General features: G+C 41.6%; 1 protein-coding gene across 1 annotated transcript; it reads left to right on the top strand.

The window, feature by feature from the left end:
* The first annotated feature begins 4,737 nt into the window (after positions 1-4,737).
* Gtpbp4 (GTP binding protein 4) lies at positions 4,738-23,310 on the top strand. Its single transcript, XM_048460891.3, has 17 exons — positions 4,738-4,882; positions 6,558-6,728; positions 8,555-8,658; positions 8,743-8,879; positions 9,610-9,710; positions 11,183-11,275; positions 12,163-12,354; positions 12,791-12,856; positions 15,575-15,664; positions 16,070-16,180; positions 17,415-17,492; positions 17,874-17,925; positions 18,362-18,462; positions 19,535-19,732; positions 20,239-20,304; positions 21,018-21,158; positions 22,158-23,310. Exons 1-17 carry the CDS (start codon positions 4,835-4,837, stop codon positions 22,308-22,310), a joined length of 1,902 nt encoding a protein of 633 aa, XP_048316848.1. The 5' UTR covers positions 4,738-4,834; the 3' UTR covers positions 22,311-23,310.
* The last annotated feature ends 68 nt before the right edge of the window (positions 23,311-23,378 follow it).

Raw genomic sequence — 23,378 nt, 5'->3', positions numbered from 1 at the left:
CAGCTGGACAAAGAGAAAATATTTTGTTTCTTCTTTTCCTCTAGTAGTTCTTATCCCCCAGAAGCTAACAAATAATCTCTATGACTGTGTTATTGAACCAGATCTCTATGGAAATGACTGAATCATGAGGATGTCCCCAAGCATGAAGGATTATTCTAACATGTCAAGGTTAAGAAGACAGATCCAAGTCTCAAATCTACATAACTCACAATAGGGCTTGTTGGCATTTGTGGGATAAGGGGGATAATTTAAGGCATGGGAAAGGTTGATTGGAGGTAAAGTAACCATGTGTAATTAATCTTTATGGCACATATTCAGAAAATTACAGTGTTAGCATTATCTGAGGGTAGAGTTTGGGCCTCCTAACCTCAAAAAGTCAACCACTGGACATTGGTGCAGGCCTAAGTAAAGAGTTACTGAATTCGCCAGGCAGTGGTGGGTGCACACCTTTAATCCCAGCACTTGGGAGGCAGAGGCAGGTGGATCTCTGAGTTTGAGGTCAGTCTGGTCTAAAGAGTGAGTTCCAGGACAGCCAAGTCTACACAAAGAACCCTATCTTGAAAAATAAAAAAAGAAAGAAAGAAAGAAAAGAAAAAAAGCCCCAAACCAAAAAACTCAGCAGCAACAACAAACAAACAAAAAGAAGGTACTGAAACAAAAGTAATCTCCAGGTCCCTGAAAAGTAACCTAGATAGAAACCATCATCAGGGCCAGTCTCACTGAGGGCTAGCTAAGGAGAAGCTAGTGGGAGACTAATACTACAGTGCTCAGTTCTATGACCTCTCAAAGTCAGCTAAAACCAAGTAACTAACAGTAAGCAAAGCCAGGTTTATTCACCCCCTATTTTACAAGCAGTTAAGGAGATTATTTTATTGGCATTCATGGGAAGGAATAATTTCTAAATGAAATTTGGCATTATATACATTATGACCAAAAGGAATTTTAGAATTAAAATTTATGACTAATGGTAACTATACTGTCTCTCAATTCATACTTTGCTTTTGTGTTCATATTTCTTAGCTGCCATCAGTAATCCTTTGAAGGTAGGTATTGGTTCCCCCCCCCCATATTACAAATGAGGAAACTAGAGATCAAAGGAATTAAGCAGTATGCTCTGGCTCACACAGCTTGTAAACTGGAGGTGAAGCCTAACTTAAAGCTTTTGACTCTACCTCACTTGTTCAAGTAAATATAATTTCAGTCAGGTGGTGATGCCTTTAATGCCAAAACTCATGAGGCAGAGGCAGGCGGCTCTCTGAGAGGCCAGCCTGATCTACACAGAGAATTCCAGGACACCCAGAGCTACTAGAAACCCTGCCTCAAAAACAAACAAAATCAAAAATCCAAAACAAATAAACAAATGTAATTTCAAATTCTTAGGAAAAAGTAAAAAAAAAATTGAGATCTGTTAGCTTTTTGTTAGTTTATAAAACTCTTTCCAGTTTATTTTCTGACATCACTGCCCATTTTCTCTTTATCAAAGATAATCTTGGTTTCATTTACTTATCTTTTGGTTTTTCAGGACAGGGTTTCTTTGCGTCATTCTGGCTGTCCTGGAATTCTGTAGACAAGGATGGTTTGAACTCACAGCGATCCACTTGCCTCTGTGTGTGCCACCAATGCCCAGCATCCTTGTTTCTTTTAAAGATTGATTCCTTTTCTGAATGAAAAGCTTCCTTCAACTGTACCGAGTAAATCAGGGCGATCACGTATATTGACATTTCATATTATGCAAAAACTTCTGTCCCTGAGTGTGTTGTGTATATAATGACTGTTCATGAGATTTGTTGAAAGTGAGCAGCAAGCCTTAGCAGGATCTGTCCTGTCTGTCACTCACACCTGTGTGACCTTGGATAAGGAGTTTCTAATCTTAGCATCAGACCAGAAGGTTGCTGAGGACACCTTTCTTTTTTTTCTTTTTCAAGACAGAGTTTCTCTGTGTAACCCCGACCTTCCTGGAACTTTGAAGACCAGGCTAGTCTAGAGCTCAAAGAGATCCATCTGCCTCCACCTCCCAAGTGCTGGGATTAAAGGCATGAGCCACCACCATCCAACTTTCTTTTTTTTTTTTTTTTTAAAGACAGGGTTTCTCCATTGTAGCCTTGGATGTCCTGAACTTGATCTGTAGACTAGGCTGCCCTTGAACTCAGATGGATCCACTTGACTCTGTTTCTTGAGTGCTGATATTAAAGGCATTCACAATCATGTCTGGCCATTGCTTGGAATTTTTTAAATACTAAATTTTTAAATACTAAAAATTGAATATTGAGGTCATATAAAAGTAAGAAAAGTCCCAATTCTTTCACATCAGTGCTGAAGAAAGAATGACTTCCCATCAGAAGCAAATGAAGTATTATCTAAATGATGGTAAAAGAAAAAGAGGGCTGGGCTGAGGGTGAAACTCAGTGGCAGAGTGCTTACCCAGGACATGGTAGGCCTGAGTTCAACCGCCAGCATTCCAAAAGAAAAAAAAAATGATTTAGCTAAGTGTGGTGTCTCGTACCTATAAACCTGTCACTCAGGAGGTGGAGGCAGGATAATCACCACAGATTTCAGGCAAGTCTGAACTATTATATAGTGAATTCTAGACCACCCTAGGCTACATAGTGAGTTCCAGACCATTCTAGGCTACATAGTGAGTTCCAGACAAACCTGGGCTAACCAGAGACTCAGACTAGTCAGGACTACAGAGCAAGACTTCATTAAAAAAGAAAATAATCAATCAACCAAGCAAACAACAACAGAAAAGAAAAAACTAGTTCTATGAGAGCTTCGAAAAACTGGGGAGTTTAAGAAAAGCACAAGACCTGAATAAAGGGGCAGGAGGGCACCGGGTGGTGGTGGCACACATCTTTAATCCCAGCACTTGGGAATCAGAGGCAGGGGATCTCTGAGTTTGAGGCCAGCCTGGTCTCCAAATCCAGTTTCAGGACAGTCAGAGCCGTCTGTCCTGACATAGAGAAAACAACAAACAAACAAAACAAAAAGGGGAACAATAGGGAAATAGCTTTGCTCATTTCAGCTGCAACCGACAGGGCATTTCTGAGAAGTACATGATTCCAGCCAGTATATTCCAATGATCTTGGAGGTTTCAAAGACATGGGAAGCATGGTTGTCTAACCTGCCGACACAAAAATGGGCAGCAATATTAAAGATAGTAAATGACAAAAATCATGTTTCAAAGTGATCTTTAACACTGGAATCTTGGGACTATAGGAAAGACATTTTCACGGAAGAGGAACAGGACTTGTTAAGAGATCTGAAAAGTGAGAGGGCACGCACACCGACTTAGAAGCAGTATCCCAAAGCAGGTTTTGTCGGAGCCAAGCCACTCTGAATCAGGGTCTGCTCTGCTGTCTGTGAGCTGTGCAGCCATATGCTGGCATCTGGCCTCACTATGCTTCTGTTTCCCCAGCAACATCGTAAGGTTTTTGTAGGCGCTGAACGAGTTAATTTGGGGCCCACTGCTTTGAGCTCTATGTTTGACTTACAGTCAGCCCTATGCAAGATTTTACATCACATGAGACTCTTGAGTTAAACTGCCAGAGTGGAAATTATATTAACTGTCCAAGCTCTGTATTCAGTCTTGTTTGGACCCTCGTGGGACCCAGGGTGTGAGGCTGTTCTTTTCAACAGCACAGAAGAATGTGCTTACGTAGAAAAGCAGAAATTAAACGCTCTCGATTTTCAGATATGCTTAATTTGACAGATCTGAAATCACGTAGTGTAGAAATTCCACTTCAGACTGAAATGTCAAATTAGAATTGAAAAAGAAACCAGGCTGAAGGAAACCCCTATCATCAAAGTAGTCCAGATGGAAGCTGTAAAGCCACCATTAAAGAGACACAGAAGAGGAAGAACCTTGAGGAGTTAGGGAGAGACAACAGGAAGGCAAAGCCCACTGGATTCTAGACACTAAGTACCGGAATGATGGATGTCTCAGGAATAAAGGAGAGGGTCTGAAAGAGATGATGATACCTGAAAAAGGGTCATATAGTTAAGAACAATCAGGGGGCAAGAATTAGATGGATTGAGCCAAGGAGGATTCCAACGATCCGAAGAAATAAGTGGTTTAAATTAAACTGACAGGGACAGCAAATCAGGGAAGGCTGGCTCCAATCCACTGTGGGTCTCTATGGGTTCGACTCTGTGTCTGTCTTGAGCCTGGTCTCGTTCAGGGCAGCAGTGCTGGGCAGGGTTTCTTCACTGGCCCAGGCCGGGTAAAGGCCGCACGTTTGCAAACCGCTGCGAGGCTGCAAGGTCAGGAGAGGGAGCTAGGGGCACCCGGAAGGATACAGTTTCTACCACTAACAGAGGCCCCATGTCAACATTATTTACTCAAATAAATAACTTTCTACAGACTCAGGAGACAGCACGTGTTGCTGAGGGGCCACCATGAGACGCAGGTGCCCAGCGCTGCGTCTTTCCGCTCGCCCAGACCGCGGGGTCCCCCGAGGCAGTGAACAGCTTTTGGAGCCCCGAAGCCTGCTTTAGTGAAAATGTTTCCAAAGACCTCCAAGGGGGCCAGTCTGGAGGCCCATCCTTCACCCTGCAAGGATTTAGCTTCCCCACTTTTCTCAAATCCGGCCGATCTCTTCCGCGGCTCAGCTGGCCCCATCCTCTCTTGGCGATGGGCCTTCCAGCCGAGCGGGGGCAGTGTCGGGACGAGGAGCGCGCCTCGGCGAATGCACGCCCCGTATTCAGGAAGTGACGCAATGTTTGAGCCCGGTAGCTAAACTTCTGTCACTCATAATGTCGGAAGTCCCGCCCACCCCCGACAACGGAAGTCCGGTCTGCCGAGTCTCCACGTTTCCTCGTGCTTTCCACCGCCGGCATGGCGCACTATAACTTTAAGAAGATTACGGTGGTGCCGTCTGCCAAGGTAGGGGTGACAGAGATCGTTTCCGCTTCTCTCCCTCTTCCCTGACAAGTGGCCAGGAACGGTCCAGACCTGTATCCCCGTGGCTGGGAGAGGCGGACACTGTAGATCCACTCGGTCCCAGGTGCCGGTTTCCACTTGCTAAACTTTGTCTTGGCGATCCTCTGAGATGAGGCCCAGTCTCTGAATTCAAATCACTCTCTTCCTTATCTTTGGTTCCCCAAACCTAGCGTCCCTTCAAGACCCCAGGACCCTGCCTGGCCTGAAATTTAGAGAAATCTGCTGCCTTCTGTCTCTTGGGATTCAAGGCATGAGCTACCATGCAAAGGCCTGGCGCACAGACTTTTAAAAACATTCTGTACAAACAGTGTTACAGCAAAGTAAAGTATATGACAGGTGTATATGGATTCTTCTACATAAGAACTCTGCCATTTTCTTTAATGAACTCAAATCCTGTTTTGTTGGAAATGGGGGAGGAACCCTGAATGCAAACTCCCCATAAATACTAAGGATTTAGGGTGGTATGAGGATGTAGTGATAATGGTCCAGCCTAGGGAATCGTTTTAGTAGGCATTGTCTCCCTAAGGCTGTGAGGAGCATGGAAGGGAGCGGAGTAGAGAAGCCACTGGTCGGAGCATCCATGTCTTCTTTGACAGGCTGTGTTATGATTGCCTGTTTGCTTGTTTGTTTTCTATCACTGGATTCTGGGTTTTCGTTCACTATTTTATCTTCAACCTGTATTCATTTTATCCTTTTTACAGGAAATAGTATTGCTGAATTAATGGAAGTGTTCAAGGGAAAGTAAGATGGCTTCATTTTTATATAAGTGACAAAGGAGCCATGAGGATAGAGAAGCCGGCTCTCCTCCCACTCCTACTGAGGAATAAATAAAAAAATCTCAAATCCTCAAGTTGTTTCCTTATATACATAGGAAATTTTAGATGATGGGCTTTATTTTTTTATTTTATATCCCCTTAAAATTAAAGCTACAAAGTCCTTGAAATTGACTTTTTTCGATAATTTTTATGATTTATTCTTATGAGTTTTCTTAGGAATTTGAAAGTTAAAATAGCATTTTTAAAAAGCATGGGATAGAATATATCTCAGTAATCATTTAGCAAATTGGTCCCCTTTCCGTTTTTATTAGAAGGGCAACAGGGGAGGGACCTCTTCCACCAGTTGGGAGTATCCCCAGGATTTCTAGCCATCCAAGTGAGGGTCCTAGGGGTGACTGGGAACATCGAGTGTGTTCCCATTATCCGAAACAGGTGTTGGGTAGTTGTCAAGTGTGACCTGGTTGATCATGGTGCATACTTGGTGTAGGGGCTGAGTGAGGGCATAATTAAGACAAGGATTCTGACTGACACCAGTGGACACCACCCATACTGGCCCTTTTGTTTTATTTACATAAGTGTGTTTTGCTTGTTTAAACGCTCAGGCATTCTTAAGGAATGTGGAGAGTCTCTCAGCCATTTTGGTTTTGGTGGCAGCTAACAAGTTTTCTTAAAGACCCGAAGCTATGAAGATGAGCCAAGTTGTATATAAAACAATTGAATTAGAAAAAGTAAATTTTGTAGTTTAAAACATGTAGTGCCAGGTTAGTGTTTTAAGACAGTAATGAACAAATGGTAGAAAGTACATATTTGAATTGTATATTAATTATTTTCTTTAACCATAGGACTTTATTGACCTGACATTATCCAAGACTCAACGAAAGACTCCAACAGTTATTCATAAGCATTATCAAATTCATCGAATTCGACATTTTTATATGAGAAAAGTCAAATTTACTCAGCAGAATTACCATGACAGACTGTCACAGATTTTGACAGATTTCCCCAAATTGGATGTAAGTGACATGTATTGTTATATAAATATAAGCCTTCAGAGAATCAGTGTTTAGCTAGTTTGATGTATTCATTTGTCAGAGAAGAAATAATTGATTTGTCAGTTACGCAGTAATTCGGGGACAAAGCTAGTTTTGGAGTCCAGGTTTTTTGAATCTTTGGTGTTCTTCCCAAACCCCATCTCAGTAGTTCCAACACTGTCTTCTCAGGCGTTCTTTATAGTGAGTGTCTGGGCTTGCCAGTGTTAGCTTAGATGAAAGCTGTTGATTGCATATTCTGAAGCCCAGGATTCTTGGGTGGCCTGTGGCTTGTCCAAACTTCACCCTTCCTTGTTCTGAGGCCTCCTTTCCTCTAGGTTCAGCAGAGTTAGTGGCCAAAGGCGCCCCGGTTTGTGAGCTTGTTACTTAGTGGATGATGGCAGCCTCCTTTGCCGACCAGGGGCAGACAGCAGCAGACAGAGCTGGACTTCCGCAGTTGATGGCTGTCACTTGTTTGCTCGGCTCAGAAACGGAAAGGCAGACACCGTTCATTTCTTGGGAAGGGTCAAGTACTGGAAAGAACCTGAGGGTTACAAAAAAGAATGAGATGATCTAAAGTGACTTGATATTAGGAAATACTCCACTTTAGTACACAGTGTATTTTAAAGTAGTTAATCAAATTTTCGTGGTTATTTTTGCATTTCTTCATTAGTTTTTAATATATGAGAGGTAGGAGACCTCAACTGCTTGCCTGTTCTGTTACTACTGCCTAGTAACAATCTTACCTACGACTCTGAAATTGTTCTCAGGTAGATGAAGTTTTCAGAATTATAAATCATTGAAGACACATGGCAAGCACAGTTCTAAGCAGTAAAAGGCCCTATCCTCAGCTGAGCTTAGTGTCGCAGTAGGTAGAAGATCTTGAGTTCTTCAGCCAGGGATGCATAGTGCTACCATCAAAGACAAACATAAAATACAGAATAAAACATTTTTTTCTTTGTTTTTCTTGTGAGTCTGTATAATTATAGCCCTGGCTGACCTGGAACTCACTTTGTAAACCAGGCTGGATTTGTGCTCACAGAATCTACTGCTTCTCTCCCTAGTGCTGAATCTAAAGGCCTGCACCACAGTGCCTGCCTGGTACAAAACACTATTTTTGAAAAGCAAATTAAAATAAATTATTAGTGCTTAGAGATAGAGATTGGCAGATCTCTATGAGTTTGAGGTCAGTCTGGTCTACATAGTGAGTTCCAGGCCAGCCAAGGCTAATAAAGACATTGTCTCAGAACAAACAAAAATAGAAAAATCAAATTAATGGCTCCATTCTGTGAATGGAGCTCATAAACATAAAAATATATAGCATGTCATATCAAAGAAAGAAAGCTGAACTAGGAAAGAAGGTGTCTGCAGGGAGCCTGAGGGAATTGAAGAGAGTAAATGCTGTAGGCCGATCTACTACAAGAAGTGATTATCGGCAGTCGGAAAGTTACTAGTAAACTTGAGTTCATAAAATTCCCGTGCAGCGTGCTCAAGTGGAAAGAAAAGGTGGGTTGCCTTCCGAACTGGCAGCACTAACAGTTCCTTAGGTGTCTGTGTGTTGTCCTGAGTAGTTGTGATGCTGTCATTGGATGGAGGTTGGGGTGACTACCAGTGGTTGCTGCAGCTCCTTCCCTGGGATTGCTTCTGGTTCCTTAGAGGAGTAATTTGACAGGGTTATTGGTGAGGTGAGGAGTCTGGGGATCAGAGCTGACAGTTAGAGGAAAGGGAGACTATTCTCGTGTTTGTTGCATAAGACTAAGAAACTGTTGCACCACAGTGACGTTTTGTATATTTCATTTTTTCCATTGTAGGATATCCATCCATTTTACGCTGACTTGATGAATATCCTCTATGACAAGGATCATTACAAGTTGGCTCTAGGTCAAATAAATATTGCCAAAAATTTGGTGGACAAGTAAGTTATTTTCTTACTTAAGTATCTTGTAAGTTATTATTAAAAATAACAAAAAAAACCTTAGATATTTTCTCTTTTTCGAAGTGTTGCCAAAGATTATGTGCGGCTTATGAAATATGGTGACTCTCTGTACCGCTGCAAGCAGCTGAAGCGTGCTGCCCTTGGGCGCATGTGTACTATTATCAAGAGACAGAGGCAGAGTTTGGAGTATTTGGAACAAGGTACTTGCTACACATAAGCAGAAATGGGGTTTATGATGTTCTTTTATGTTTGGGACTTATTTTAATTTTAATATTTTTGGAGATTTGTGAAATGCATGCTTTTAGTATCTATTAAGTAAAACATACACTTAAAAATACTTTATTTAATAGGATAATTTCTGAGTTAGAGCTTGAAATTGAACCTTGTGCAACACCCCTAGCCCTCCAATCTTTTTGATTGGCATTGTTCTCTTTCCCTGAAATGTTTTGTTAAGGTTCTTTGAAAGTGTTTCCTATAGATCTGTGGGATTCTCATGATAGCCCAGTGGGTGCCATGCTAGAGCCATGCTGGTGTTACAAGTGAGGTAACTGAGCGGAAATAGTTCCTGTCCAGCATGCATGCATCAGAGCACGCTGTGGACCAAGTACCAGTAACTAAGTAACATGGTTCTTAGTCTCACTTTGACCTAAAACAACCAAAACCACAGATTGGTAGATTGAACACTTGATTTGTGGTTTAGCCATCTTTGGAAAATACTCCTGTGTGTACATGTATATACTGTTAGCTTCTATAGTTATTCCTTACTACCCTCACTTTCTCTGCCAGTTTTGCAATTATAAAAGTGTAATTCCAGCTACTCAGAAGGCTGAGGTAGCAGTGCAGGTAATTATGAATCTGGAGTATGACTAAGTAGAAATAAAATTTCAAGTCAATCTTAAATTCTAAATTTCTAATTTAAAATCTTTATAGTACGTCAACATTTATCCCGCTTGCCAACCATTGATCCAAATACAAGGACTCTGCTTTTGTGTGGGTATCCAAATGTTGGGAAATCCAGCTTCATCAATAAGGTAGGTGTGTTTTTATTATAAGACAGCTGTGTGATTAACTTAGGTCAAAGTACTGCTTCATTCCCTTTGTTGGATTTAGGATGGGCTTGGGAATATTCTAACTAGTCATTAGTAAAGGTTGCCCTTGTCTTCTCTAGGTCCTGATGCATGAGCACATCCGAGTTCCTCTCAGGAGGTTTAACTCATTGTTTGAACCTAGATTTATGTAGTGATTGCCTGGACCATTCATTTTGATTCTTGTGTGCCCTACAATTTCTCAGGAGTATGAGACATCTCAGTTAAGTTTTGTTAACTGAGAGGTTTTCATGACAGTGTTGTGTCAGCTCAGTCTGGGAATACTCTTATGCCTGGTAGCACTCACAGGGCTAGAGTTTGCCTGCCTGAAGCTATTTGGGTGATTTGTTACCTTGGTGAGTGTGTCAGCTTTCATGTGAAGTATGTGTCTACTGTAATAGAGGTTTACTGAGTCTCTCCAATTTTTTCTTTCTGAGACTGAGTCAAGTTAGGTAGCCCAGGCCGACCTTAAACCTGCTACCTTGCCTCTGTCTTCAGAATGCAGGGATTATGAGGTATGGGCTCCGTACCTGGGCTGTGTCCCTCTTTACCTGAGTAGAATTATTAAGCTCTTGTGTGACATTTAAGAACAAGTGATTTGATTTGCTATTTCTGGACATACTGAGGCTTACTCAGTGCCGGAACGATTTTGCTTTGAAGCTGTTTGTGTGTGAGTGTATGTGTGATGGTCAACAACTTGGTTCTCTCCTTCTACTTTGTGGGTCCTGGAAATTGAACTCTGGTCATCTGGCTTGGTGGCAGCCACCTTGCTGGCCCAGAAAGTTTTATTTTTACCCACAAGTTGTCCTGACTTTAGTAGCACACAATGCTCTTGGGGATTCTAATCAAAGTTTCAAATGCTAGTCGGCTTTCTCTAAATCTGCTGTGACTGTTTTGTGCTCTGGGGGATGATATAGTGGTCTCTGGCCACATGTGGCTTTTTGACTTGTAGTTTAAACTAATTCAGCAAGATGAAAATTTCAGTTCCTGACTGATATGAGCTGCAAATTGAACCTTGGAGAATAGAGTGGTTGGTGGACCCCTGGTGTAAAGGAGGAAGAGAGGAACAAGACATTTGCCAAAATGATACTATCTGTCCTGTACTACTGTTTAGTTCCTTGGGGTTTTATTTTCTACCAAAAAGATTGTGTGTTTTGAACTCAGGACCTCACATGTACTAGGCATTACTAGCTGCTATCTAGCCTTTTAATTTTAAGACCATCTTTCCAAGTTGCCCAGACTGATTCTTAGCCTGCTATTTTCCTGCATCGGTAGCCTATGTAGCTGAAAATTGAGCAGTGTTGTGTTTAGCTAAAATTAGTATTGATAAAGTGTGGATGCAGTGCTTAGATTGTTTGGGGGAAAATTGTGATATGCACTCTTGTGACTATGAAAGCATTATTTTTGTCGTCTTCTAGGTGACAAGAGCAGATGTAGATGTTCAGCCCTATGCATTTACCACCAAATCTCTGTTTGTTGGGCACATGGACTATAAGTATCTGCGCTGGCAGGTGAGTCTCGTCTGCAAACATAGAACAAACATCCTGGGTTTTGATGATATCTAAGGAGCTGTAGTATATCTCCAACCTGTAGTGCACTTAGTATACAGCCAGTGGTGAGCAGAGTCCTTTAGGGACAATTCTGAGGTTGGGGATTGTTTCTCTGGTCTCACCAAGAACTTGAGAGCTCTCTGTCATGAAAAGAGAACTGGCCCGAGCTTTGGAGATGTGTAATGACTATCGTATTTATGTACGCTGGCAGCTGCTGTATAGATTTCTGCACTACTTCTGCAGGGGTGATTTCATTTCCTTAATGATATCTCTAAATACTCTGTTATTTTAAGATCTGTCACTAGAAATGGCATTTACTATTGAAAAGCATAAATAGTCTAGTTTACAACCAAATCTAATTTATAAATGATGAAGAAGCCAAATCTTGGGAGTTGGGAGAGTTGTCGCTTTTTAGTTTTTCTGGATTTTGATGGCTGTATGAAAAAAGACTCTTTCTTCCCAAGGCCAGTATCTCTTTATTGGGCTCTACAGGTTTCTTTAGATCCCTGTATCTGTTCTTTTGAGACAAGGTCTCACGAGAGCCAGGCTGGCTTTAAGCTCACTGTGTAGGTCATTCTAGCCTTAAACGCATGGCATCCTATTTTTGCTTCCTTGGTGCTAGGCTTACAGGTGTGAGTCACCATACTAGGTTCCTGGATTTTGTTTCCGCTTTATAAAGAATTATGTACTCTTTTCTCATTCTTTTGTTTATTTTATCATTGTCAGTTTCTGGTGTCATTTTACTTACTAGTTTTGCTAGAACTGATTTGGATATAAGAGAATGACTCTGGGACCAGCCAAGGCATTTTTGAGTGAGTATACTTCGAGTAATGAAGCCTGATTGTTAGGTTGTAGATACCCCAGGGATTTTGGATCATCCTTTGGAGGATCGGAACACCATTGAAATGCAGGCTATCACAGCCCTGGCCCATCTCCGAGCTGCAGTTCTGTATGTGATGGATTTGTCTGAGCAGTGTGGACATGGGTTGAAGGAGCAGCTAGAACTCTTCCAGAATATCAGACCTCTGTTTATCAACAAGGTACGTGTGGTAACTAATATTTTAATTTACACACGGGTACCTTCTTATTCATAGGTAATGGGTTCTAAGAAGACCACTGTGGACATCTGAAATACTGAATGTTGTGTGTTACTTTACCACATGCAGTACTGTGACAGGGGATAACTGACGTAAGCCCCATGGCTGGTTGCCTGGTAGCAGCACAGTATATGCCAGGCAAAAGGATAATTTGTGTCCTGGGGGGAATGTGACACCAAGACAGAAGGCTTCATTGCACTGCTTAGGATGGGTCACAATTTAAATCTATGTGTTGTTTATTTGTAGAACTTTCCACTTTCTATATTCCACTAGTAGTTGGTCTCAGCTTGGGTAAATGAAATTGTGGAAAGCAATGCCATGGAGAAGGAGGAGCTACATCTATAGTGTGAAACTAATCATTTCTTTTCTTCCTTGCTAGCCTCTTATTGTTGTAGCAAACAAATGTGATGTGAAGAGAATAGCCGAGCTTTCTGAAGAAGATCAGGTAAACCACTTGGCATATTAATATATATGTACACTCTTTTTTTTGAAGACCAATCTTGAATCCTCAGATGTTCATTTAGGAGAAATTTTAGTGCTTCTAGACCAGTTTTTTATATTCTAGAAACTAAGACGATCCCTAGTGGTTTAGTGGCAGGACATTAAACCTGAAGTAACAGTTTCCTGGTTCCTACTTTGTCTTCAGTCTGTGGAAACACTTGTTTTGTGAGGTTGCGACACTGAACCACTGGCAAGTGTGGTTACCTAGGGAACAGCTGCTTTTAAATTGGTACCCGGGGGAAGCCAGGTGCCTTGAGGTGTACTTTTATCTTTTCCAGGCCTTAGGCTAACAGGTGGTTTAGGAAGTACTTCCTAGAAGTTTCTCTTTAGAGTAGTGTGAATATGGCTTACTTTATTCTACTTTGTTCTGTGTGGAGGAGTCTGTGCTTAAATAAGTTTGACAAGTGAGTGGAAGGACTCTGTAAGCTCTCAGAAGATGGCCTCTTCAGAGCTGTGAGCATGCTGCAGTGTGTGCCAACATTGCCCATGAGGCAGGCAGTTTTGGTAGGCACAATTTTTCAAATGATTGAATCCTTTTAGTAGACAGTTTTCAGGATAAATGCTCGGAGAGACATGTACTGTTGCAGTGTTCTCTCCATGTCCCCTGACTAGAAGATACCTTCATGTTTACCTAGAGGCTGGTCTAAAATTAATATTCTTGGGCACAAAGACCCCCCTGGTCCAAACTCCTGGGGTATGGTAGCAGTATGGTGCACACTGGTTTTTTGAAAACCAATGCACTAGAGTGGAAATGTGATCTGGTTATTTCTTTTATAATATTTAAATTAAGGTAGAAGGCTCCTGAGGTAGGAAGGACCTTTTGTTTCCTGAGAGCATGCTGTTTCCTGCTCTCATTTGTTGGGGTTTTTTATAGATGGTAAGAATTGTGTTGTCGTAAGATGTATACTTTGGGCAGAACACAACAGGTTTTTTTTTATTTTATTTTATTTTATTTTTGTTTTTGCTTGGCAATTTATTTAAAAAGATAAGGTCTAAATGTAAGTTGGGATGACCTTAAACTCTTCATCCTCCCATCTGTACATTTCAAGTGGTAAGATTAGCTATCAGGGCTCTATATTCTTTAAGTTACTAATTATCTGCTACTGATGTCAGAATCAGTTTGTCTTTAAAAACAAAAATCAGTCCTAATTTCACATTGTCAGTCTGAAGGCAGAAGGAGGAGAGTGGGTAGCACAAAGAAGGCTTGAGAAGTGAAACAGGCTGTCAGGTGCTTAGGCTTTGGGGTCAGGACAACTTCACTACTCACCAACAGTGTGGTAGGTAAGTGAGTCGCCCTTCTGAGGCCCGGTTGTCTGTCTAGTGAAGGCAGTGTCTGGATAATTGGTTACTTGCCAGCTGTGTAATAGAAAACTGACATCACCTTAAGTCATCTTTCTGGTCCCTGGCTTACATCTCTCTAGTAAGCAGTGCCTACATTTTTAGTTGTTGGTACCATATGAATTGGGAAATGGATGTTGTTAAGACTCTACAGCTTGTTTAACACTGTAGTATAGAGCATGTCGTTTTACTTAATTGGTCCTTCAACAGCATTGTTATTATCATATGATAGTGACAACTGACAGTTATCACATGCACAGAGAGGCTCACCACACCAGTTCATTTGTTGCTAAATGACAGAATTTGTGCTCAGACTCTGGCTTTCTCTGAAACCATGCTTTAGTCCCTTGATAATAGAAGTTGACTTTGTTCATGGGAAGCTTTAATGTCTATTGAGAGTTGGTCACCTGTGTCTGAACTAGGGAGTGTTTATAGGTATAAAACATGACATTTGATGGAGGACATACCAAGTCCCTTCTCTACAGTGTTAGTGAGCCATAAAATGATAGATAAATAACCAGTTTTTATATTTTCTAAGGCGTTCTCTTGAACTGTTTTGGCAGAAACTTTAAGAAATAGCATTGAAAACATTTTTTGGAAAACTTTATCTTTTCTACATATAGAGATTATACATCAGTTCCAGCAGGTGGAGGCTGGGGCAGAAGCCACCTTGTATTACATACCGTATTCTAGGCAGTCTGGGCTACAAATCAAGCCTCTGCCTTTAAAAAAAAAACAATAACAACAACAACAAAATTTGGTCTTTCTGTTTTTTCCCCCCGAGACAGAGTTTCTCTGTAACTTTTGGAGCCTGTCCTGGAATTAGCTCTTATAGACCAGGTTGGCCTCGAACTCACAGAGATCCAACTGCCTCTGCCTCCTGAGTGTTGGGATTAAAGGCGTGAGCCAGCACCGCCCAGCTTGGTCTTTCTGTTTCTTGCATTTTTTTTCCTCCTGAAAATTATACATCTCGGGGCTGAGGATATAGGTCAGTGGTAGCCTGCAGCTGAGTTCATCTTTTGAACTAGGAGTGAATGGGAGGGGTGAGCTTACAGATTGTTTTGTAGAACTTCAGATTTATGTAGCTTTGATCCTGTAGGAACTTGTCTGTCTGTCTGTCTGTCTATCTATCTCTTTTCAGTTGTAGAAGAATATTGGAAAAATTAGCTTGTAGTTGTTTGTTCTTCAGAGATTAAAAACGAACCATGGCTATTGAACAAATATGTTTGCAAATACACTTCCATTTGTGAAACAGTGCAGTTTGTTCTCTGGGAAACTGGAGAAACAACAGTGCATGTGTCACTTCTTTTCTTCCTGTTCCCAGAAAATATTTATGGACTTGCAGACTGAAGGATTCCCTGTCATTGAGACCAGTACCCTGACTGAGGAAGGTGTCATCCAGGTTAAAACAGAGGTTGGTGCTTTTGTTTTGGAAACGTCAGTATGAATTACACCCTGAAAAGAATTTTGGTGGGTTTTTTTGTTTTGTTTTCATTTTCATTGGATAGCATTATTTGTTCAAATTACTAGAGATCTATGGGGGGGCATTTTAATTTTGTGAGGAACAGTGGGGTAAGGACACTGAGCTGCTTCAGGATTCAGTCTTGGGTTGGCCTTCAGCCCAGAAAGAGTTGGCATCTTTCTTACCAGAAAGTAGTCTGCCCATCCTAGGTACCTGCTGAAGGGCAGTATGGAGGGAGTTCATACCCAGTTGTTAATCCAGCTGTCGATGGCTGGCTCACGTGATTCTCCCTTTTACTGTGTGATGGGCTGGTGTAGAATGGCTTTGTGACTCTGCCTTGGTTTTGCACTTCCTTAGGCTTGTGATAGGCTTTTGGCTCATCGAGTAGAAACGAAAATGAAAGGAAATAAAGTGAATGAGGTTCTGAACAGATTGCATTTAGCTCTGCCAAACAAGAGAGATGATAAGGTAAGGTGGCCCTTTGGAGGGCCTTTGCGGTTCAGTGGGTGCGTTGCTGTACTTTGTCAATGGGTTCCTCAAGTCTTCCTGGGGTTGCAGATTGTTAAATGTGGATACAAGTGAACTTCACATAGAGATTTCAGTTTCTCACTGATGGTAAAGTCACATGTGCATGAAGAAAAGAACCAAAGTAATGAAGAGCTCTGTGTACCCTGCTTCTTCCTGTCAGAGGCTGTTGCTAGTAACCATCTTGTTTATCCCTTAACAGTAGCTTGGAAGTAACTGCACCCCCCCCCCTTTTTAAATTGAACCAATGGAAGTATTTTTTTTTACATTTTTATTTTATTGACATTATAAGCAGTATACATCTTTACACACGTATGTTGCTACAAATAAATCTATTTTAGGATATAAATTTCTATATCCTAAAATAAATCTAAAGTTTTATTTTAAATCTTTGTCACTTTTTTATGGTTTTATTTTTCTGTTATGTGTGTCTTTCCTGCTTTGTAAGTATGTATACCGTGTGTCCTGGTGTCTGTGGCCAAACGAGGGCATCAGATCCCCTGGAACTGTCACATGAGTGCTGGGAACTGAACTCAGGTCTGCGGGAGCAGCAAGAGTTCTTAACTGCTGAACCATCTCCCCAGTCCCCCCCTCCCTTTTTTTGTAAACTTCTCAAAAAAGCTACACATTTTACTACTTTCATAGTTGTTGGGTTTTCAGTCCTACAGAGAACAGGCTATGTTCATTCCTAAAATATTTTAAAGTATCGTTTTCCTCTATATTTTCATGGTTTTGTTTTTTGCTTTGATTCCTCTTCTGGATCAAAGACTTGTGTGTGCTGAATTTATTTTGTTTTGAGGGAGATTTACCACTTGTGGGCCTGGTTTCATGAGGAAGTCATTGGATTCAGCTAATCAGTGAATTTAATGCCATTGAATTCTAAACATACGTGGTGGGTTTATGTGTATTTCTTGTTCACTGATCTACTATTCTCCTGTCTTATATAATTTTCTGGATACTTTTTAGTTTTGACAAATGCTCTCTGGAATCAGGTTTGAGGGTCGCCTCATCTCCTCTCAGGGCCCATTCTGTCCCTGAAGCTCACTCCTGAGTGTACTTTGTTTCCGTTGTTTTGGTGGTTTTGTTGTAGACTGTCTTTGTTTTTAACTTTGGTTTCTCTTAAGTTTCGGTCATATTCTGGAAGGCATTTCACATACTATCAATAATGTGTTCTTAGGAGAGACCTCCTTTCATCCCAGAAGGAGTGGTGGCTCGAAGGAAAAGAATGGAGATTGCAGAGCCCAGGAAGAAGAGAGTGAGTTACTATAACTCTTTGTCCGGGATTTTATGGTGTGTGACAGAAGACGTAGAAAGCAGCATTGGGTGTTGGGTACTGTGTAACAGAGGCTAAGGGCTTTAGTCACATGAAAGAGGCTTGATGCAGTAGACTCAGGGTTTAGTCCTGTAAGGTTCAAGGACAGAGTGGAGAATTCTTAACACTATTTAATGTCATAGATTCTCAGCCGATGTCATCACAGTGAACAAAGTGCCTAGGACACATAGTCCACCAGGAGGACAAAAGCAGCCCTCCTGTTTAACATAGATACAGAAGGGGCCACAGGCTGTTTATTGGCAAGGAGGTATAGCAAAACATTTAGGGGCATACAAACTAAACTTTTGGGGGTTTTCTTTGCAGGAACGAGATCTTGAGCTGGAAATGGGAGATGATTATATTTTGGATCTTCAGAGTAAGTAAGGTGTTTTGAAATGCCAATTGTATGAAAAGTGTTTCAGGAAAAAAAGTTCAGAGAATGAAAGTCTTCCAGTGAATTTGTTGGTTTATAAGTTTTTAATTAATTAATTCATTTATTTTTGGGTTTTTCGAGATAGGGTTTCTCTGTAGCTTTAATTTTTGAAGATTAGAAGTTATAGATTTACAGAGCTGTGTAAAACGTCTTCCATGCTATTTTCTGTTGTTTCATATGGTGGGATTATTTTTGTAGTTGAAGGTAGGACTTGCATGTCAGTGTTGATCTTATTAGTAACTTAGGCAGTGTTGGACACAGTTCTTCTGTTTACCCTGTAAAGTGTTTTTTCTTGGCGTCTAGAGTATTCCTCGTGGAGGCATAGTACTTGCGGATACTAGAAACTGCTGTAAACATAACTTTTTTTTTTCAACCTTAGAATACTGGGACTTAATGAATTCATCCGAGAAATATGATAAGATACCGGAGATCTGGGAAGGCCATAACGTTGCTGATTATATCGATCCTGCTATCATGAAGGTCTGCATCACATTTTAATTACACCTACACGCCCCGCCCCCCCCCCCCCCAAAACATGACTAGAAGGTTCCAACACAGCTTCAACTTTACCCTTTTGTCTTTTGTTTTGTGCCCTGAGGCATCCTTCCAACCTGTTTCTGATTACTTAGAGACATCACTCTTCTATTTCGATGACACTATTCTTCCTTTGCCCTGTGTAATCCTAGTGATGCCAGGCCTTTCACACTAGCTTGTAATGGGGCTCCGTCATTTTGGCTTGGATTGGTACTGTAGAGCGGAGTTGCTGTCACTGGCTCAGCCTTTTCTCTGTAACTGTTGTAGGCACTTTCTGAGCATTCTCAGACCTCCTCCTGCTAGTTCCTTTTGCTAGTCCAGCATTTGACCTTGCTTTCCCAAGAAAATCGAGTCCCTGGGTGTGAACTCTCATTTCCAGATTCTTTTTCACTACCGCCGTTATGTGTAGGATCTGAAAGAGGGGTTTGCCTTCAGTGGATCCTGCCTTTTCTTAGGCACATTCTCCCCAGAGAGTTGTCCCATCACTGACCTTCCTACCTTGGCACCTATCCCTTACTTGCTTTTTCACTGCATGCTGGTGTTTACACATGATCTTATCATTGATCGGTTGATTGATTGTATGTGTGTGCTTGTTGCTGGGGGTTAACCCAGTGTCTTGTGCTTGTTAGGCCAGGGCTTTGCCACATAGCTACACCCCCAGCTCCACATACAATTGTATGAATTGTATTTACAATTTCATTTTGTCTTTTGTAAATAGCATGACTGTGTTCAGTGTGCCGTTTGAGAGAATGAATGCGAGTTTGTACAAATTTATTTTGTGAATCTGCTGGGGAATGAGGGAATGGGTCCCTGCATTTTTATCTTTAAAGATGAAACAGAATTGGCAGAAAATAGGACATGCAGTGTTCATGTGGTCTCTGTGGCCTTCATATGTCCCCTTTCCTGTGAGATTGGCTATGTACAAGTGGGGCCCAGCATGATTCCTATAAATATGTTGCTACACTTAATTTCTTGCAAGTTTTTCTTTGTTAATTTTACGATTTTTTTTTTTTTAAAGAAATTGGAAGAGTTAGAAAAGGAAGAAGAGCTAAGAACAGCTGCTGGGGAGTATGACAGTGACTCTGAAAGTGAAGATGAAGAAATGATGGAAATCCGACAGCTGGCAAAACAAATTAGAGAGAAAAAGAAGTTGAAAATTCTACAGTCCAAAGAGAAGAATACACAGGGACCCAGGATGCCCCGAACTGCTAAGAAGGTGAGTCTTGGTTTTGTTTTGTTAATTTTATCTAGCAACCACAGTTCCCCCTCCCTCCTATCCTACCACCCCATCTCCTCAGAAACAGCCTGGAGAGTCAACTGCCAGGCACATATGCCCCTCCTCGCTGCATCAAAGCTGAGCAAAAAAACTAGTTCATGCACCAGGGATAAATCCTGATTCCATTGCCAGGTTCCCACAAGCCACACAGCTGCCACATGCGGGAGGCCTAGTTTGGTCCCTTGCAGATTTCCCAGCTGTCGATCCAGAGTCTATGAGCCCCCACTAGTTCGAATCCAGAGTCTCTGTAGATTTCTCTGTCGTGATCTTGATCCCATTGCTCATATTATCCCTCCTCCCTCTCTTTGACTACTCCTGCAGCTTGGCCACAGTACTTGACTATGGATCGCTATATCTGCTTCCATCAGTAGAAGGTCAGTTTTGAGCATTGCAAAGGCAGGACTGAGACATTTTACCAGTAACAGGTTATCATCTCCTCACTTTAGGTTCAGCGAGCAGACTTGGAGAATGAGATGCGGAGTCTTGGTGTTAACATGGATGATAAAGACAATGTAAGTCTGTGGAGGGCAGCGTGGTCTCAGATATGATTTGTGCTTTTGTTGTTTTGAGACACTGTCTTGCTGTGTAACCCAGCCTAGCTTCAGATTGAGTATCCCCCCGCCTCCAGTTCTCCAGTGCTGGTGCTCAGGCGTATGCTACCACACCCTGCAGTCCCGGGCTGCTTGACGATGTGGGTATGTTCTGAGAAGTCTGTCACTAGCTGATTTTTATTATGTGAATATCATAGCATGCACATAATATACATGGACTTAGCTGGTGAATATGTCTACTACCTAGACTATTTGGGGTGAGGGGAGGGAGGGAGTTAGAAACCTTGACATACACTTTGTAAATTGTGGAACTAAAGCAGTGTCATTACCTTACATGGTTGACATTAACCAGTAGAGAACGTTAACACACAGTGAATCCCCTGCTCGTCCTCAGGTGGAAGGTGCAAGAACCATGGCTCAAAAGCACCATCTGATTTACCAAGAGCATGGGTGCTAAGCTGGACATTCCTGAAACCTCCCCAGGAGGAACAATAGCGGTGTGGTGTTGCCTTTGGACCGTACCCCTTTGCTTCAAACCAGACCCTCAGTACATCTCAGTAAACATTCCACATTCTTTCCCTTGTCCAATAATGGTTCTTAAAACATTGACCATCTTCTCTTCTTGTTGGATTAATTTTGTTTATTACTGAGTTTTTGCCGTTTGTGTGTTTCAGGCCCACTATGCAGTCCAAGCAAGATCTCGGAGTGTCACTAGGAAAAGAAAACGAGAAGAGTCTGTTCCACCTTCTTCTATAGCCCGTAGTCGGAGTTGCTCTCGAACTCCACGTGATGTTTCTGGTCTTCGGGATGTCAAGGTTAGTTTCTTTGATAGGGGACAGAAGAAAGTGAGAGCCTTCGGGTGTTTATTGTACAAAGTCTTTAGCAAACACTGGCAGTTGTTTAGAGGGCAGGGTTACGGGTAAGAACTTAACTGTTCTTTCCCATCCTCCTGGTTGCTGAAGTCCTTTGGAGAGGAACATAGGATCCTGTCGATCCATTCTGAAATCCTTACTCTGGAGAATGGACAGAAACAGGATAAAGAATGACAGGCTGAGCTTAGGTCCCAGCTGTTTGGAAAATACTAGGATGTGTGACCCCTGAGGAAGATTCCCCTATTTCTCCTATGGTCCAGGGGAAACTTGGTTTCTTAACCGGTGATCCTGTGCATCTTTACAATACTGGAATATTTCCCCTCAAGGGAGCAGCCCGGGTCAATATGATATAGGTGTTAAGATTTTCACTGAAATTTCTTTTTGAGGACAAGCAGTTTTATTTCAAATTTTAGTATTTTGCAAATTCAAATATAAGAAAAAAACCTATTCAGTTGGCAGACTGTCTACTTAATGAAAGATTAAATTTTTCTTTGTCACGTGCCATCTCCATCTGGACCTCTAGAAGGTGAATGTTGAGTTGAGACAGTGTTTTGCTGTGTTTTCCATGTTGACTGGGAGCTTGCTATGGAGACCAGACTCACAGTTCTCCTTTCCCAGCTCCCATCTTCAGCAGGAATTACAAGTGTGCACTACTCAACCATGGGTTTAATGCTGGCATTGACAGTTAGGAGTCAGGTGTGACAGTGTATTCTCCTGAGTTTCAGTGTGTTACTCTGAAAGTTTGAGCAGATACTTTGGTCTTCTATATCTAATGGGCCCTGGTGTATTCAGGTAGTCAGTGAGTTTCTGGAAATAGTGTGATCTATTCACTAGACTCAACAGGGTCTTTATAGTTTGTGTCTGTTTCCTTAGAACATTTCTCAGGTAATTGCAATGTAGGATAGAAATGCGGTTTTCATTAATGTGTATTCTCCTGTGTAGATGGTGAAGAAAGCCAAGACTATGATGAAGAAAGCCCAGAAGAAGATGAACCGCTTGGGGAAGAAAGGGGAAGCAGACAGGCATGTGTTCGATATGAAGCCTAAGCACTTACTCTCTGGGAAGAGGAAAGCTGGCAAAAAGGACAGGAGATAGTGTCCTCTGCAGTTGGTGTGCTTTGGCTGGACTCTTGTTTATTTCTGCGTATGGTAAGGTGTGCCTTATAAAATCTGGAATCACCATCTGTTAACTGAAAGAAACTATGGAAAAGACTTAAAAGTGCTTGCTGCTTTGCTGAAAACTGGTAAACTTGATTAGGTGTGCAGTGTATTGGTCACTGCATAATTCAGGTGTCTAAGTATGGAGCGTCTACAGTACTAATTTTGCAGGAAAGGTTTATGGTAGTTGGGCAGTAGTGGTACACGTACACACCTTTAATCCTAGCACTCAAGAGGCAGAGGCCAGTTTGAGGCCAGCCTGGGCTGCAGAGTGGGTTCAAGGCCAGCAAGCTCTACACATAGAAACCCTTTCCCAGAACAAATAAATAAATAAAAAGGTAAAGATTTATTGGTCTAAGTAGGCTGCTTTTGGTGGAGAACAAACTTTGTTTTGTAGTGGAACTTTTGTTAGTATTCAGGTACCTCTATTGCTCTGCCTTTGGGATCCTGACAGTTTGTGTTCTCAGCTACAGCCAATAAGAGCACCTCTGTGCACATTCGCTGTGTTCCCTTTTCAGAGGTGGGTCCTGCCCAGTTCTCATCTTTCTCTTTCCCCAATCCCACTTTTTCTCCTCCACCACTCTTGTCCCCAGGTACCAGTTTCTGCTCCCCTTTTGTCCTTTTTTCTGCCCCTTCTCTTTCCTCTAACAAAAAAACTCCCATGTGAACCCCGTTGTGTGGTGTGACTCCTTCCCATCATTTTTTAAATTTTAACAACTTTACTTTGTTATCCAGAGTACCTATTTTTTTGTGAAGAAAGCATCTCCACTGGAAGGTGTAGGCAGAAGGCTACCAGCCTTTCTGAGGACCAGGGAACCAGCACATTTAGGAGTGTGTGAGAACTAAAGTTACTCTCTTAAATTATTTTCTAGACCTTCAGCTCAATGTATGATTGTAACTTCAACCATTTTATTCAAATAAACTTCCAGCAAAAATTAGTTTTGATTACATAAGTATTGTTTGGTTTAATTACAAGTTGCTATGATGGCCAAAGAAAAAAGACAAA

The sequence above is a fragment of the Myodes glareolus genome, chromosome 14 (assembly GCF_982192425.1).
Source record: "Myodes glareolus chromosome 14, mMyoGla1.1, whole genome shotgun sequence".
In the NCBI taxonomy this organism is placed as follows: domain Eukaryota; kingdom Metazoa; phylum Chordata; class Mammalia; order Rodentia; family Cricetidae; genus Myodes; species Myodes glareolus.
This window is presented reverse-complemented; position numbering and strand designations above follow the sequence as displayed.

What these genes read in the sequence shown, in the direction of transcription:
- Gtpbp4 (XM_048460891.3), top strand. Translation starts at nt 4,835, where the DNA reads ATGGCGCACTATAACTTTAAGAAGATTACGGTGGTGCCGTCTGCCAAG. An exon ending in AATCCAGCTTCATCAATAAG is followed by an intron (nt 9,711 to 11,182) that starts GTAGGTGTGTTT and finishes GTCGTCTTCTAG; the next exon opens with GTGACAAGAGCAGATGTAGA. An exon ending in TCGATCCTGCTATCATGAAG is followed by an intron (nt 18,463 to 19,534) that starts GTCTGCATCACA and finishes TTTTTTTTAAAG; the next exon opens with AAATTGGAAGAGTTAGAAAA.